General features: G+C 35.7%; 1 protein-coding gene across 5 annotated transcripts in view; it reads right to left on the minus strand.

Moving 5' to 3' along the window:
* Positions 1 to 18,563, minus strand: part of LRBA (LPS responsive beige-like anchor protein) — a 422,962-nt gene that overhangs the window by 290,194 nt on the left and 114,205 nt on the right. For all 5 annotated transcript variants that reach the window (XM_086612273.1, XM_086612271.1, XM_086612272.1 and 2 more), the window contains one exon: positions 17,464 to 17,525. In XM_086612273.1, the coding sequence (XP_086468399.1) occupies positions 17,464 to 17,525 (62 nt within the window). The remainder of the gene's footprint in view (positions 1 to 17,463; positions 17,526 to 18,563) is intronic.

The following is an 18,563-nucleotide window of genomic DNA, read 5'->3' on the forward strand; positions in this document are numbered from 1 at the left end:
AAACACGTTAAAAGCCTCAAACTCAACCACTAATGCAACTAAATAACTAGAAAACACATTTCAGCACTTTCCTAAGGAAAGACTGTAAGGGAAGATCAACAAAGTCAATAATTTCATACCTGTTCTAAGCTGTACCTAATTGACCATCATTTCCTATGGCTATAAATGTTTAGTAACTGAGACACATAATCTACTTTCAATGCTTTTGGTCACTGTACACTCAATAGCGAAGCAGGAAAAGACCTAGAAGCACTAAACACTATCACAAATAGCTACAACGAAAAAGAGCCATTACAAGGAAACAAACAAGAAATCACATTTTATTCAAATGCTATGTCTGACGTGGAAATTTCCTAGCTCATTATTGTTTCACCTACTTCCTTAATGGAATCTGTAAACACTTCCATAAGTATTCTAGATAAAATGCAAGTACTATATCCATACCTCAAACGGTGCTTCAAACCTCATCTGAATTATAATTCTGTATGGAATAACACATTACATTTCCTCTAGCTACAGCACAACTCTGTCATAAGCAAAATTATATCCCAGTCCTCTACAGCATCAGTTTTATATCATGAACAAGTTTCATTAACACATTCTTACTGAGTGCACAAGGATCATTAAATGAAAACATTAAACAGTACTGGTCTTAAACCCCTCCTTTCAGAAACTAATAGTCTCCCTCAAGGTTTACACCATGACCTACTGCTGTCCCATTTGAGCCAGACTGAGGTTTTTGAATGTATTTTACAGGGTTTTTTTTAATTCACTCTAACTAATGATCAGTTGCAGGACAGTACCAAATGCTCTAATAAAACTCTTACAAATTACTACATTTCCTTTGCCTAGGAAATAAATTTTGGCCAAAGACCACAACATGCATTAGACCATAACCAACAATGAGATTAGTCTAGAAAAACAATCTTTAGTAATTCGATGTCCCATTTTATTTCATTTCAGCTGCGTACGCATGTGTAGCTATCTCAGTCTTCAAATACACTGAAAAGTCTTTTATACTACTCGATCCTGCTATTCCTTTCTCAAAAATAAGGTATCTCTCTTATCATATGGCATCATCAGATAAGTGGAGAGGTTCTTTAAAAATTCTGCATTTAACTTGAATTTTCCAGTGTCCACTCTATTGATCAGTCATTTGCTTCGACTTGTTGTTGGCTCCCTGCTCGTTCTGAATACTCTCGTTCAGACCTAATATTTCAGGGGCTTCTTATTTACCCAAACAGGCCTGTCCAAAAGTCTTTTCTACAAGCAGCAGCTAGTAGGAGCCAGCTTCAAAAGAAATACAGGTGGTTCTTTACACAGTGCATTTGAGATCAGTGGAATCTATCGCCAAAAGATGTTACGGTGACTAAAAGTTCCACAGGATCAAGAGGCAACTGCACAAACACACGAAAAGAAAATACGTTGGTATTGACTAAATATACAGAAACTACATCCTATTCAGAAAATAGCCCAAGGTGAAAATAGCTGGAAAGTGGAACACTATCATACTCGCTTGTCCTATTTCATGCTTCTTGAGCATCTCTGTGTCTACAGTTGGAGATACAACCATAAGCATGGTGGAGCCTTTATTTAACCCAATATAAGTCATTCCTAGACTCTAATCACCCAAAAAAATGCCTAGGAAATCTTGTTGATAAGCATTTTTGTTGGTTTGTAATTTGAAGTGCTTGCCTGTAGGTGGCAAATGGACATATCACTGTACACTTCTAGGAAAGAAATATAATCATATTTAATAAAATTAACCCAAGATACATATTCTTCAAGGTATATAAAAACATTTGCAAGACTAATCCATCAACTGGTCTGATGGCTAAACAATTAAACATGGAGCTTCAACAGAATATTTAAAATATTTCCAAAAGATGAAAACTGCTCTATTTTCAACTGTAGCAAACTGTACTACTACTTTCATTCATATATACACACATGCATGTTCCTCAATAATTTTTCTCAGAAGCTTTAAAAAAATATCCTTCTAACAAGGTTAACATATTCCACAATTAAGAATTATACCTGACGGTTGAAATACACACCCATAAGCAAGCAAAACAGAGCAAGTTCTTTGCTAATCCATCCTTCCCATAAAGCTAGTGGAGTTCTAATAATTTATTTTGGCTATGAAACAAAGGAGAAGGATGACTTTAGCACTGACAACTATGAATGGAGCACTAAGGAGCAGGTTGGGAAAACGTGTTAACATATGACTAAGAGACATATTATATCCTAGAGTAAAGGTTAAATCTGCATGAAAAACTTCTTCATAGAGAGAGATATACTAATCTTTAAGTGCCTAAAGTAAACTATCAAGAACTTTTCAGCAGTGTTTGCACTTGGTGTCAGCACTCTCTCAGCACCACATCCACTACAGGCTTGAATGAACTCAGCAATAAAGAACATATAGTGAAATGTAGATTATATCTCAGCTGGGTTCTTCATAATTAAAAAAAAAGTCAGACTGCATGTTAAGCAGAATATCTGCAAGCAGGTATTACTTCTAAGGAGTTGACATATACTTAAATTATTTTAATCTACAAAGCTTCACTGAAAAAAATTAACACTAACAGAATTATGAGAAATCATACCTAGAAACTATGTAGCAATTTAATATCAAAATTAGCATGTACTAAGTGTAGGGAACAGAAATTTTGCAAGGATGTGACACATTTTAATAAAAGTAACACAAAACCACATTTGAGACACTGTTATTCAGTACATATGCAGTCATGGACACTCAAATAAAATTAAAAAGAAAACATAAATCAATAATGGAAGAACTATCAGAAGCTGATTAAGAAAAAAAATTTCAATAATTATATTCATGGTCCTTTCTCTACAGATCATCATCACTGTTGCTGAATCTTAACACATAGAAAATAGGATGCTTCCAAAAATATTTACTACTATCCCAAAAAATCTTGTCAGGGGCAAACTTATAGAATCATATGTTTGTCAGGGGCAAACTTATCAAATAGGCTTGAATTTATCAAAATTTAACCAGTGGATACTATTCCACACTAAACAATGGCTTGTCTATGAAAGCTTTAATGTGGCACCTATGTAACAAGTCAAGCTCTCTCACTAATCGATACAGAGGTTTTGATTTCAATAAGGGTGATAAAAGTTACTCCAACGCTGGCTAGCTACAAGCTCTCAACAGATGATCAGCATCAGACCTCTGTCTGGGTTCCACATACTCAGGCTGTACAAATGTGTCCTATTAGTACATGGCCTGTCTGTTTGGCAACTCCAGTCTTAAGACAAATGGCAGCTGCTGCCCTTCAAGGTCTGAAGTCAAGTCCTGAGGGAATCTAAAAGCCCAACTGGAAAAATCAAGGCCTGTTCATTAGAGACTGCTCCAGGGGAAACTTGCAAGGCTGCCATTAGAACTATATAAAAGAGCTAATTATTTTTATAAGACTTTTAAACTATCAAACACACTCAGTTACAATAAAAAGTATTTACTGCTGGCATTCCATTAAAAAGACATTGTTTTTTGTCAAAAAATCAGCTAGTGACAGTACACAACTGAAGTCTTTGTATTAAAAATTTTAATGAGTCTTCTAGGAGAAAGTTGTGTAAAAATTAACTAGAAAAGATAGCTTCTCAAGTGGACGTATAACACCAAGCATGTTGTTGTGCGAAAATATTCCAAACGTACTCATATCAAACTAACGGACTATAAAGGTGGGCTGATATTGTGCGTGTGCGATTATCCACGCCGGAAGAAGACAAGAAACAAACACGTTCAGTGTTGCAAAACTGACTGAAAGACACATAACGTTCTTGTTTCAAAGCTGTGCTGTTAATGAACAAGTGGAAATGCTGCAGTAGTCCAGTGTATTGACAAATCAGACAAAAAGGCACGTGGCCCAGTTGGTATCAAACACAAAGACTGAGCAGAAAAAAAATGAGACCCAAAAGCAGTTAAGTATTTTTCCTCCGATAAAACACAGAAACAAAGATTACAATGACGATAGCTACCTTCATAAAATATACTCTGGGGAAAAGTTGGAACACTATATTTTTATTCATAACCACAAAATCGTTTACTATTTTAACTATGAAACAGAATCAAAGTTTCTTATACCAAAATATTTTTCCAGCTGCACAGCATGACAACACTGTATTGAATTCTAGCGGTACAACAGATCACTGCTATGGAGTATTTATTACACGGAATTTATTACAAATCTTTTAAAAGTGCTATATGAAATTCATTAGTGTTCCTTAATCAATTCTTGGATCAACATGCACATTAGCTTCCGACAGCCTAATTCAAAAAAGCAATTACAACCCTCGTCCTTATGTAAAAGGACAACAGAAAGACGCTATGTTAAACCAGTTTAAAAGAATGAAAATGTAAAGAAAACAGATTAGCGATGATTTATAACAATGCCTAGTGCTGAAGTTAATTACAACTAACCCAATAAAATAGTGCCTTTATTATTGTACAGCAAGTAATAACCTTAGACGCAGAAAACAGAACTCTCTGCTGACTTTTGCATGCTCAATTCCACAGCACACTACATTAACAATTAAAGAAGTAGTAAATAAGCCATACAGAAACAGCAGTATTTTAACTAAAAGCAGAAGACTCCCCTGCTGTTTAACCATTTGGGATATTCCGTGTAAACAGAGCTTCCTATAAACTGGTATTATGTTGTTAGTGGTAAATGCCTAAAACTACCTTATAATGAGAGTTTAATTTCAATACTTAAAAGTTCGAGTTCAAGATGCAGTAAGTTTTTATAGATTCTGAAAATAAATTATACACGTAGTGCTGGAGTAGTTTGCATACTCAAGTTGTTAAGTAAAATAGTAAATAAAAAACTGGCAGCTTGTCAGACAATGCCTTTTATGCTACGAGATTACTCTTGAAGTGACAACGCTGTTGCCTTCTCTACAAACTATGCAAATCTATCCTAAAAGATACACTACATAAAATGTATGTGTTACAGCACATGCAATCCTTACCAATTACATACAGCCAGAAAATCTCAACACAGGTTGCAGTTGCCATTGTTTATGGTGATACCAAATATTCTTAAAACAGGATTTTAGTAATAAAAGAAAACGTAAATTATTTAATACAAATGTTCACATAAAATTATGAAAATATAACTGTCTGCATAAATAAAATGCTATCACTAGTAACTATCACAGCATAAAAACTGCATATCATCGAAACTCATTTTTCTATCTAGTTTCAAAAAAGTATAAACACGTATATGAAAAACATTTATTACATGCCTTTTACAGTGACGTAACTCATGACTTGATGAATCAGATTTTGCCCCTGGAACCAATGTCATATAAAAAGATAGATCAGTTTATGTTAAACCCCAGTTTCTCTGCGGTCCCAGTACAGCAAAAAACTGCAGACTGGGGAAAAACTGAATGAGTGGATCCCTGATTTCAGGTCCACAGTTTCTGACTGAGGAAGCAATCTGCCTGGGCAGTCTCCCCCTTTCTCTCTCCCACTAGCGGGCTGTTGCCATGACTCCTCACGAAAAGAAACCAGGGGTCAGGTTGGAGTTCATCTTGCAGCAAACCTTTTCCACCGCAGTTTCCTCTTCAGGTTCTTTAACCATTGGCTATTTTCAATACTGAGATGAAAGACAGTAGCTTCAGGGAGAACAGGAACAGCAATCTTAAACATTAATTGAGAAATCAAAGTACCGAGCAGTTCTGTAAATACACAGCAATACGAAACAAGAAACTAAGTCAAAGGAGATAAGTCGGAAAAAACAGAAGCAAGGAAAAGGGACAACACAAGACAAACAAATGGAAGAGACTCAAATAATCAAGTTGCAGTGCCAGCATCATTTTTATGGAGAAAGGAAAACAAATTGAGGAATAGCAGCAGCATAAGGCAACTGCCGCTTGATTTCAGTGCTTTTTTGTTTAACTGTGAATTTGAGTTTTTGTAAAACCACTGCATGGAAGAAACTGTCTTCCATGATAGACTACTAATTATAAGGACAAGAAAAATCACAGCATACTCCGTGCTGCACAGCTGCACTAGTAGCGAAGGACTGATCCTATCGATAGCCACATTCATCATCACCACCAAAGAGCAGCAACCTTCCTGCTCAATGTCTGATAAGCTTCAACTAAATAAATTTAACTAATAAAAAACTCAACAATATATACAATGAATACGATTTAGGAACTAAAAGCCCCTTTATATTACCCTTTTCTCCAAAATGTAGCTTAGTTTCAATTTAAACTCTCATAATCAATGCACGCAAACAACGAACAAGATTCCTGCTACCATCATACCTTTGAGGGAAGGAAACCAAAGTATGTAAACCAATCCCACCTCTTCACTCAAAAGACAGGATGTCCAAACCTGTCCCTTATCATTCCCCTGGGTAATCCTATTCTAATGCAGATCTTCTAAACAAAGATTTCATAGATTTCTAGGTTGGAAAAGACCTTAGAGATCATCGAGTCCAACCGTCCCTAATCCCCATTAAACCATATCCCTAAGTAGTTCATCCACCCTATTCTTAAACACATCCAGGGATGGGGACTCAACCACCTCCCTGGGCAGCCTATTCCAGTGGCTGACAACCCTTTCAGAGAAGAAATGCTTCCTAACATCCAACCTGAATCTCCCCTGACTAAGCTTATACCCATTTCCTCTTGTCCTATCACCCATCACTAATGTAAAGAGCCCTTCCCCCACCTCCCCACCATCTTTTCTCAAGTATTTGTAGGCTGTAATCAGGTGTCCCCTCAGCCTCCTCTTCTGCAGGCTAAACAAATCCAATTAAAAAAAAAAAGGTAGAAAAACTAACATGTCTCTTCCATTACACTCCACTTGCATACTACATTCCCTTTCTCATTCTGCATTTGTTGTCTTGATTTAAACTAAAATATTCTGGGTATCCATTATTCCACTGTTACACAACACCCAGCAACACAGGGCTCTATTCTTATCTGTCCCTGTATGTTGCTACATGCACTCACTAAGCAAATCTTCCAAAAAGAAAAATATAACTATTTCTGGTTTAAGTTGAAATAGAAATAAATGTCTTCCTAAATATTCAGAGGGTACTGAAATATCCATCTGATTCTTCTGAATCAAATTTGACTCAGAACTAGGATCTAACACCTAACAGACATGCCCCTCAATATCATATTGATTGCTACATAATCTGAATTATGAGTTTTTTCACTCAAACAAGTTATCTTAAAATATTTATTGAAAGATGAGTGCATGGTCAACATCTTTGATGAGACAGATGTTTTCCCAGTTGCAGAGATACATAAAAAGGCACAGACGAGTATAAATAAGATTAAACAATAAACTGAACAGCATCACTATGCAAAGCTCGTCCTCTGCGTGAACAGCCCTGCTCCCCAAATCATGAGTTTCTTAAGCAGTTTTGCTTGGAAATGGACACACATTATTTGGTTTATTAACACGAACAAAAATGCTCACATATTTGTGATGAGTACAAAGTCAGCAACGAGCACTGCCGCTCACTGAACTTTCCATAATCCCATACTCCTCCCCGCCACTAAACCTCTTTCCATAGTCTCAAATTAAACAGACTAGCTGTAAAACAGCAGGGTGTCAAATTAAAGCACACTTTATTTTCAGAGGTCTCCACACTTCACGGCTGACTTCCTGTCAGGAAGAGTTCCATTTCAGTGCAGAGCCCCATCAGCAGGGAGCTCACAGAATTAAGTGCCAGTTGATATTACTTTGTTTTGCATTTACCACCCATGAGAATATTGTTCAAAGATCTAGTTATAAAGTCAGCGTGGTGGCATCCTTCTGACTAGACTGCCAAGCCACAGGGTGTGCTCTCCCTGCACAAAGCTCACCTTAAATGGTGGTGCTTTTTTAAGTCCTAGTGTGCTGCTGAAGCAACAGGATGCCTTTTTTCTTCAGAAAAGTCTTGCTTCTGTACCTGAATTATGTTCCCTTAGTTGTGAACATCTGCAGCAGTGTACATGCATGGAAACGAAGCTGTCCTGTTCCCCTGTCACATCCCCAAGATTCACATTCACATTAGACAATCCACTCTCCTCCCCAAAACACAAAAATGTATACCTTAATCATATAAATTCTCAGCAACACAGTTTTATAGGCTAATATTTTCAGCTGTAGTGGACATGTTTTCATTAAACTCACACAAACACCATGTCCTGAATTCCTGACCAAATTCAGGTAACGTTCATTTCATAAGAGAATTTTTCTTCGTAAGAGCCTATAACATCTGAAAAAGCCTATAGAACAACCACTAAAGATTGCCCTTTAAAAAAGGAAAATCAGGGAGGCAAAATCCTAATCTTCCCCCCCAGAACTTTACTGTAGACAACAATTATGTTTTAGTAAGATGACCTTAGGAAAATTCATCTCTCTCCACTCCAGCGTGGCAAACTATTTCTAAGAACAGTTTTGTGGGTTTTAACTCTATCTTTTATCCATTCCTCTATCCAAAGTCTGAAGTCATGTTGACTTTTGCAAGTGTATTGTCCCAAGAAATGGGATTTGCAAGTGTATTGTCCCAATGCTTCACATCAGTCCACACCAAAATATGATGGCTTTACTACACCTATCCACTTGTACCTCTCTAGACACCTTCTTAGTCTAATATATAGCACCCATCCCAATTTCTTTACATATAAATGTATTTTTTTATTTTTATTCAAAACCACAAAGCTCACAATTACTTTTCGGAAAACGGCTGTGTAATATAAACCAAAAAACACCTGTTCTTTCACATTACTTTTCTCAGTTTGCAGCTGATACAGCCTGCTTTTTTTGAACACTTCAAAATACAGTGGCTGCAAACTGTGCAAGGCGTTTCCCAGTGGGTCAAAAGTAGGCCAGGATAATACAAGCTTTAGTTACAAAGCCATGTCTATTGCCATTATTTATATCTAATATGTAGAAACATCAACCTCATTCAATAAAAGTATAACATATCAGATATCCTTCTGTTTTTCTCATACTAAATGTAACACATCATAGCTTTTGTGCATCTTAAAATCCCACATCATATACTTAATCTCCAAACTGGGGAGTAAGCAAACCTTTAAAATATCCTCCTAGACTAAGAATTATGGAGAGATGTAAGGAGATAAAGCCAAAGTACTAGCTCACACATTTTAACTACTGTGACCACTACCTGTCAGGATATAACTATAAAGTGCTTATTGCATCATTAAGTCAAGAAAAGGTCACTTATTATTCACGCAATATTGGTAAATGATTCCAAATATACCCCAACCTATTTCCACGCTTAAGGCAAAAACAATGTTTAAGTTATAACCTTCCCTGATTTCTACTACTAAGCAAACTGTCAATATACATCCACTTCACAGACTCATGCAAGAAAAAAATATGCCATCAGAATTTATTTTTAAATTTAGCCAGCGATGGACACAGATATTTTAATCTCCTTATCTGTAGGCCATACTAGTAGTTAACAAAGCACGTTATTCCTGAAGCCAACAACTACACCTAAGAGAAAAAACAGAGTTCAAACATATCTTAAGCATAGCAAACTAAAGCAGGATCTGAGAATTGTGATCCTTAGTAATTATTATGAAGAATAACTGGAGTTTGAAAGCAATTCCTATGTAAACACATTAGAGTGGTCTCCAAGCAATTCCATGGAATTCAACAGGTTAAATATTGCAGGCAATTATAGGCAATTAGACTTCCAAACAATTTAGAAAGCAACAGGAGTTGCAAACTAGGAGTGAAGTTCCAACAGAAAAATTTTATGTTTTCCTGGAGCTTCACACAGAATATATTACAACAACCTAGTTCTGGAGAGACAAAATCTACCCACTGCTTAAGTCAAAGAAAAAAAAAAAAACTATACGCAGCTAATTTAAAATGTAATTTCAACATACTCCAGTTCAAAGGAAAGGTTTTCCCAGCTGTTTCCATTTATTTCAATCTTATCAGAATTGCACTTCAGACAGTTATCTACCAGACTGGTCTCCAGTTTCAAACACTTAGGATGTATAATATAGTTTAATGAAGCAAGCAGCAAAAATATTCATAGCAAGAGTAATCAATTTGTAATTATTCCAAGTACTCTGCTCAGTGACATAGAGCATGAAAGTTGTCAATATGCGTTTTCAGCACCCAAAGTGAGATCCTCAGAGATGGAAGAAAATCTTCCACTCAGGAAGGAGAGCAGCTACACTATGTGTAAAAAACCCCAGATATATCGAGTGTAACAGAGAATCCAAACAGATTTGACAATTTCTTTTTTATTAGAAGGAAACTTACTGACAAGAGAGTATCTAAAATCCAAACACCAAAAGGACTGCATTTAAGGAGTCTGGATTCCACAGCCAGTGCCCTCCCACATCTTCCAGGCCTTTCATTCAGTTTCTCCAGAATTAGCCTTACTGACCACTAGCCAAACAGCTCACTGTCTTGATCAAGTGCCTTGCAATGGAGGAGAATACAGAAGCCCTAAACTTTATCGCCAAGACCTCACAGAAAAGAACTGATGTCTTCCTATATCACAATCAAAGAAGGAGACAGCAATTGAGGACATCACAGGTGAATCACAACGTTTCTTCTACAGATTGAGAGCGCTTAATTTCTTTCAAAACTGGACTCTTACAGAGGCCTGGGAAATACCCTTAAGCTTCTGGAGTACTAGCTACTCTGGAAGGATATGCTGAAATTTTTCCTCTGACAGATTATTCTACTTAGTGATAATAATAAGTATTACCTGAAACATTAATTGAAACTTCAGTCTCTTCTATCCCAGGAGAGCACTGTGATACCATGACCCCTGGCTCCTGTGGGATCTACCTTCCCCTCTCTCTAGCTTTGACCACAGTCTCCACCCTGCAAAACTAAGTCACTGTAGATGAAAATATACATTGCAGGGGCAAAAGAATAACAAGAATTTTTGAAGAGGAAATAGTTTATAATGTAAAATCGCTTCACTGAAAATATCCTGAAGTAGCACTTTATATAAAGCTCAACAGACATTTTCCAACTACTTTTTATCCAATAACATCTTAAAGAAAAATAGGATAAGAATCTTCCATTTTGTACACCGGTTACAAGGGCCATGCAATATTTGTTACAAAATTGCATCAGGAATGTTCCTACTACTGCCTGCACAACAATTAATAACATGCTTGGCAATCCCATGTTTTCAAATGTTAAGATTTACACAGTTTTATTAATATGCCTAGCTCCACTTGGTATTAGGCAGACCTGAGGTAGCTTCAGAAACTAAAGAATCTGTAGCAGAATACAACGATCTTGACTGCTCTCACTTGCTTCCACGGCCACCTCACCTCTACAAAAAGCTAGGCTGGCAGATATACTTCCAATCTTCGCATTCTTCAAAGAGCACAATCAAAAAAAAAAAAAAGTACATTATGAAGTCTCTGGCACACCTGCAGGTGAAGTATTTTTCTGTGCATGTCAATACAGTGCCTTCATACTCAACTAGAAACACTGAATACTTCATAACACTGCACAGAGAGTTAGCAATACAAGGCAAACACCTATGGGTGTGATTCATGCAATGTCTTCCCCTGAATTTTCCAATTTAGATTTTGGGAAGCCCCTTTTTCTATTTTTCTTTAAGATCTAAATCATTTTCATTTGCCTAATAAAGTTACTTTTCTAACCATTTTATCATCAAAGCAATCTATTACTGAAGTCGGCTTTTTTACTCAAATACAGCTACATTCATCTTTGGTATAAACAAAGATCCTATCGGCAGAAGTTCACACTATATAAAAAAATATTCCAACTCCTGATATCTTCTAAATGGCTTTTAAAAGGAAATGAGAACATGCATTAAAATTGACAGAAAGTCATTTGCCAGCTTACAAAATCCCTAGAAAATCTACCTTCTGTACCAAAACATATATTTTTTTTTTTTTAGATCATGGATCTAAAGTATTATTATATCCTTTTAAAACTTATTTTCAGCTCTTAAAAAACAAACTGATTAGATGGAAAAATATTATGTTGATTAAAACGTCATCATCTAACACTTGGGGGACATAAAAAGTATTCAAACGGGATTTATTCTCTTCATATCTAAACGAGAATACTCAGAGTTTTGATGCTTCTGTTGAGTTCAGCTGCCATGGCATCACAGTGACATACATCTTTAAATAACCTATACTCAATTCAATTAAAACTTCATAGCAATCACTATAGTTATCCATCACATCAAATTGCACTTAACAGTAAATTAGGAACCAGTGCTGATCACAGACCATCAGTAAAATGCGTTCTCTCTGCAAGTAACAAACACTGAAAACCAGCCATCTCCTACATCAACTAAAATCTCCAAGTAATTCAAAGGCTTACTGTATTTTAGAACATGCTGCAGAAATCCATTCCTGAGGTAATGAATTTGGATCATTGATATAAAGCTTTTTTCTGAGCACAGGATACCCAGAAAAGGCTGAAGGTCCTATTGCATTTTACAAACATTTAAATGCTGGGGTGGAAGAGGGATGTGTGTGTGTGCAAAAAGTCTGCTGAAATATCAAAATCTTAACTACCATCTTACTGCTTTTCCTTAGAGAAAATATGCTATCGTATTGCTTGTATGGGTGCCTGACTGCATGGCACATATTGATATTGTTTAAATAATTAAGATTCACAATAAATATGACACAACTAAGATACTGTCCATGCAAAAGATGAATAGTGACTTCTTTATGAGGAACAGAATCCGTTAGCAAATTCATTTAGTAGCATATGAAAGAAAGATCACACTAAAGAAAAACCCTTTGCAAGCATTTCACCATTTAACCAGGGATAATTGGTTTGGTGAGTTGAGTTAGACAAGGAAAAAAAGAGGTGAAGACCTGTAAGTTTGCCTGCACAGGCAGTAAGACCAACTTTCACAGTGTAATTTTTTCTGTTTTAATACTACTAATCAGCCTCTGCTGTATTTTTAAGATGCACATGCACTGTCTTGGATCATGCTCTTCTCTGCAAAAAATAACTCCAAAAACTATCAGCACAGTGCATGACATATTCAACGGTAATCATATTTCATTGGGCCATATGAGCAGATGCTATCACTGCAAGCAAAAAAAATCTGGAGTATCAGACTTTATGCTTCCCTCTTCCATCTCCCCATGAAAGATATACTTTATCAAGGTCCAATATAAATCTAATAGCTACAGCTATATAGTTATATCGCAATATATCATATTAATATTTCTAGAAGATAAAATACCTAGAGATTAAACGTATTAAAACATTGGTCTTGGTTTTATACATGCCATCAGCTATCAAGAATGTGCCCTTACTCCATTTGAAACAACAGTAGGCAGGGGAAGGAGAAACCAAAACCCTTTTATACCTTGAACCAGCAAGTAGCATGTATGTGCGGGTAGCGGCGGTGGAGGGGTCATAAAAGTTGCTGCAGTATTCATTAATTTTTAATTGCAAACTTTTAAAAAGGTCGGGTGGCGTTCCACCGGTTTTAGAATGTTATACAAGAGCTGAACAGTATTTGAATCAGTTAGTGTAAGTTTATTTTATGGTCTAGAAAATTTAGATTCAGTAGAAAAAAAGCTCTTAAGTCAAGGATGGATCTGACAAGAACCACCTAATTAGTGCTCTTACACATATTCCACTGACAATCCAGTTGATTTACTACAGAAAGAAGCAATTTTCAAGTGCTGCAAATTCTGTAAATTCAAAGGCATCAAGGAAAATTATAGAACCTATTTCACCTATTTATATACCTTTTCACCTTGGAGCTACAATAATAGGACGAACGCTTCATGTACCTGAGCAACGGATAAACGTTTTTAACACCTTCATGAGAGAGCAGGGAAGATCATAGTTTTTCCTACTAAGTCACATATTCCAGGAAAACATCTGACAAACGAAAGGAAGCACAGCAGCGTATTTGCTTTATGGATAAACATGCATTCAATTCATACACACCCCTTTGCGTTTTAGGCACGGAGTGGGAGTCCTTTTAGATGAAAATGCGTTATTCAGAGGTGGTGTCATGGCTTCCCCACGCAGAAGCCTTGTCTCACAATAGCATACGAGCACCTTGAGCATCCTGACGTCACTCATTTAAAAGGCATAACAGACACAGGACTTCTCTCTTTTGGCTGGTGCAATTAGCCCAACAGGATGCCAGGCCAGACTAGATGGTGCTTCTAGGTTCACTGTACTGTATGCATTTCTGATAAATGGGAAAAGAATAGATGACCTGGCAGAAGGCTCAGACAATAACATGTGATTTACAGGACATGAATGCAGCTACTATAAGATTTATCTGACAGCCCTCTCCGATAGTGGACTGTTGAGTATCCGATGGAATGATTTCTAGTCTGGAAAGTCTGCTACTGAGTAGCCATACACATTATTTATTTATTAGATGTTTTGGGTTGAAACCATTTTTAAATGATGCACTTCACAATGCTCAGCCATAAATTTAGTTTTAAACCCTAGAAGGGAGGTAGTGTTATTGGAATGTGTGTCAGACTGAATTAGGATGAGCAACACAACGCTTTTATAAAGTGGCCTTGAATGCAACGTCGATTCTTTCAAAAATGATATTAATGTCAAATAAGCAGGAACACTTTGCAGTAATATTAAATGAAGGATTTCTTTATGTTTTGATAGATTTATATAAATGTAAGTATACACAGAGACACGTCTCAAAATGTAGCGTGTCTATCAAAAAACAGAACTGTGCTTGTCTTAGAAAAAGCCTTTTGTCTGTATCTTAACCCACCCGTTTCTCTTTTTACCTTCTGTTAAATATAAAACAATATAACAACACATAAACACAAAACTAAAACACCAAAGGAGTTTTTCTATATGCCAAAATATAGGAAATTTAAAGAAGAGAAGAAATTAACCACACAAATAGTCAAAATAGTCTGTCACAAATAGTTTCACAGAATGGTATCTTCTGTATTTTTTTTTAAATCATTTCACCTGGAAAAGAGCTTTATCTTCACAATTTTATGAGAAAATTATTTGTGAGACATTATTATTCCATTTTGTACTTCTGAGAAAAAACATATTCCAGTCACAAATCTAAATAAACATCAGAAAAATTTCAGACGTTCTAGAAAAACAATCCAAGCACCTACATCACATATACAATGTTTTCAGAAAGAGGTTAGCATCGAAAACACCAAAGATATTAATCAGAGCAATCTTTCAATTTCATAAAATGATGGCTGACAAATTTGTGAAGTTTTAAATCAAATTTGCAGATACTTACTTTGTAACTATGCCACATTATTTATGTGATTAAAAACTAGTTTTTGACCTGATCTTTTGATCTTTGGCACTTCATCCACTCCATCTCCTCTTAAAAATTAATTAAAATTTTAGCAAAAGGATATCACTTCACTTCCCACACTATCTTGGGCCAAAAAAAAAAAAAGGGAAAAAAAAAAAATCAATCAAGCTCAACCCCATCTCCTCCCAGTATCTGTAAAATGTCGGCTCGAAATTCAATTTCATATCTCTCAAGCTTTCATGTAGCAAAAGACAGTTCACTTCTTAACAAAATAAATCACTTCTGTGATTGCCATGCTGACCTCTTTGAATTAGGAAAATTCAAAGTGAAAAATGTAATTATCACCCCAGAACAATCTGTATACATCTGGAGCTAATTTTAGATTCATTTCTCACATCATTTTTCATATTCTGCCAAAAATTACAGCTGCTATGTAACTTTAAAAAGACTTTGAGGTCTCTGTGACTTTATTGGTTTATTTCTACTATTTCACAAAGAGCAATCTCAGTCTCTGCAACTAGCACTGCTAAGCAATCACGATATCCTCAATTTGATTAGATTAGCATTAAGTGGCATTGTGACACATATGACAAATAGATGCATTAGAGCACGTCGTTTATTCTTTATCCTTTCCACTTCCCAAAACCAAACAAGTGACGTACAGTACAGACTACAACGTGATTTTAAAAAAAGATTAGATTACCCTGCTAAAAAAGAAGGAAAGGTCAACCACTAATTATTGATACAAGCAGCATGGGTACCGAAAACTAATTTTTAGAAGTGTAATACCAAGCTGTCAGGCACATATTTGATACTCATTAGTTTTACTCTAACATACTAACAAACAAACAGCAAAACTTGTACATGGATTTCTTGGTAGCAAGGATTCTTTTCTAACGTAAATCAGCATATTCTAGAAGTCAGGAACAACATCCAGTATTGCCGTAAGTAAAATAACCACCTCTAAATTCCAGAAGTTCCGTAACAGATATTAAATTCCTTTCAGGGTGAAAATATATTTTCTCAGGAAGATGGATAACTAGATGAGCAAAGCTCTAGAAACGTTTATTAATAATAAGCTCACTAGAAAACATAACTACTCTTCACTAGTTCATTGTAAAATCTATTAGGTGTAATCTCCAGAAGTAATTGTTCTTATTGCGTTTTATTGACAATGCAGACTATTGATTTTTCACACCTTCTATGATTCTTTCATTTGTATTCATGAAATGTCTATCAGCACACTCTAAATAAATTTGGCAATATAGGCACTAAAACGAATAAATCGATGTGAAGAAACATTAATTTTGCATTATCCTTATTCGTCAGGCAAGCAAACCATAAGGGTTGTAAATGAAGGTCAAAGGTTTTGAAATGGGTCAGAACCCTTGACCTCTAGACCAATACCATTCCCATTAAAAAAGGCTATTTTAAAGTTTTAAGTAGGGGAATTTACTACCTGAAAGGTATCATTTTTAAGGCACCAAAAGAAAGACGCAATAAAAACAGGCTTCCATGTAATTACAATAAAACGAAGTGAAAAAACCCAAAAAGAAAAATCCAATTAATATAGTATGTACAATTTTGAGAAAGTTCCTTAGGCTCTGGCTCTTTTCTAACCAAAGGAACAGGCATTTCTCAGGTTCTTAAGTATCTAAAATCACTTTGCCTTTAGGAATGTAGAATGACCTAAACTGCTGACACGGAGGGTTGCTTTCTGAAATTTTTCTCAAATTCTTAGTACTTGTCAAATGAATTAAGAATGACAGGGTTTCAAAAGTATTTATCACTCATTTCATAACCTCTACACAAAAGGAAAAAGTCTGTTTATCCCAGAGGATTCAGCATGCCAAGATGCAGAAATCAATCTGTTTCTATAACTTTAATATTTTATTGATTCTATTTTCTCTTACAAAAATGACGGCATAGGATTACTTAAGCACACCACCATCAAGGTTATGTAAATGTTCAATAGTAAAAACACCCTTAGCATCTTCTTTCTCTAACTGAATAGACACAATCATGTGAATTACTGGGGGCTTTTTTAATCAAAAGGCCTTGCACATAATCTTTTTACCTATTACACATAACCTTAAAGTCAAATTTAAAGTCAAATTTTAACTGTAATTTCCATTGTGCTCAAAGACAGCAATTTCAGACATTGTTACTTAAACCTTACCTGAGAGCAAAGAAGCATCACCAACTCCACAACTGAACTGCTAGATTTCATGCACACAAGACCTACAAAAGGAAAAACGGTATACGTGAACGCACGCCTATATGGCACCAGTTGTTAACACAAACTATTTCAAAGTGCAATAGATTAGAAGCATTTGGACAAACAAAAGAAGACTGAAATTCTCATAACACTTCCAGCTCAATTTTGTAGTTCATCAGCACAAAGTAAAAGTATGTATCTGAGAGGGAGATCATAAATTCCATGCCTCACATCTAAAGATGCAGCTAACAGTAATGCATTACCTCTATTATTCACAGTTTCATAAACATTTGTATGTCAAAGTGATCAGAAGTGTGGTTAACATATGTTATATTAATCCACTGTATCTACATTTTGCTATTTCTTGAAGGATTGGGTCATTATATATGCAGAGAAGGGAAATGGCTTTATGACCTTTGCTTTCTCCATTGCGCGTTCTCCTTTCAGCCCCCAGCTATCAATCAAGTTTCCATTTTGTTTCATGGCAGCAGACATCCCAAACACTCTTATTAGTACTTTGACCCTTAACCCCACACTAAACCTTAGCAGAAGTGCAAGCAGCAACCTATTATATATTCTCAATTGTTTATAAACTGATTTGACTATTATTATTTGTATTCGCATCTTGGTTTGGGTTCATCAATAACTGGGTTTTAGCCCCAAAAATTGGTTTTACGTGTTTATTTCTGTATAGACAAGTCATACACTCCCAATAATTTTCCTGCTTTTTTTTTGGTCATCCCATCTATCAAATACTCATCTCTCTGTGTATATACTCTATACTACAGTCAAAATACTCTGAAACCAGAGTATCTTTTCTTGATCTTCAAAGAAGAAAAAATGTAACTAAATAGGATATTTACTTCCCTGGCAAATAAAGCTTTGAAAAAATATTTCCTGTTATTCTTATTAAATGAATGAAAGAAATTAGTTCACAAGGCAGCTTTCATTAAAATATTTATCAGCTAAAGTGATGCCCACATGTCTAATCAAAAGTAGAATCCCATCTTTTTCAGTCTTACAGAAGACAATGCATACAATTCTTCCTGCCCCTTCTTCCT

This window comes from Tauraco erythrolophus, chromosome 5, assembly GCF_009769465.1.
Source record: "Tauraco erythrolophus isolate bTauEry1 chromosome 5, bTauEry1.pri, whole genome shotgun sequence".
Lineage (NCBI taxonomy): Eukaryota > Metazoa > Chordata > Aves > Musophagiformes > Musophagidae > Tauraco > Tauraco erythrolophus.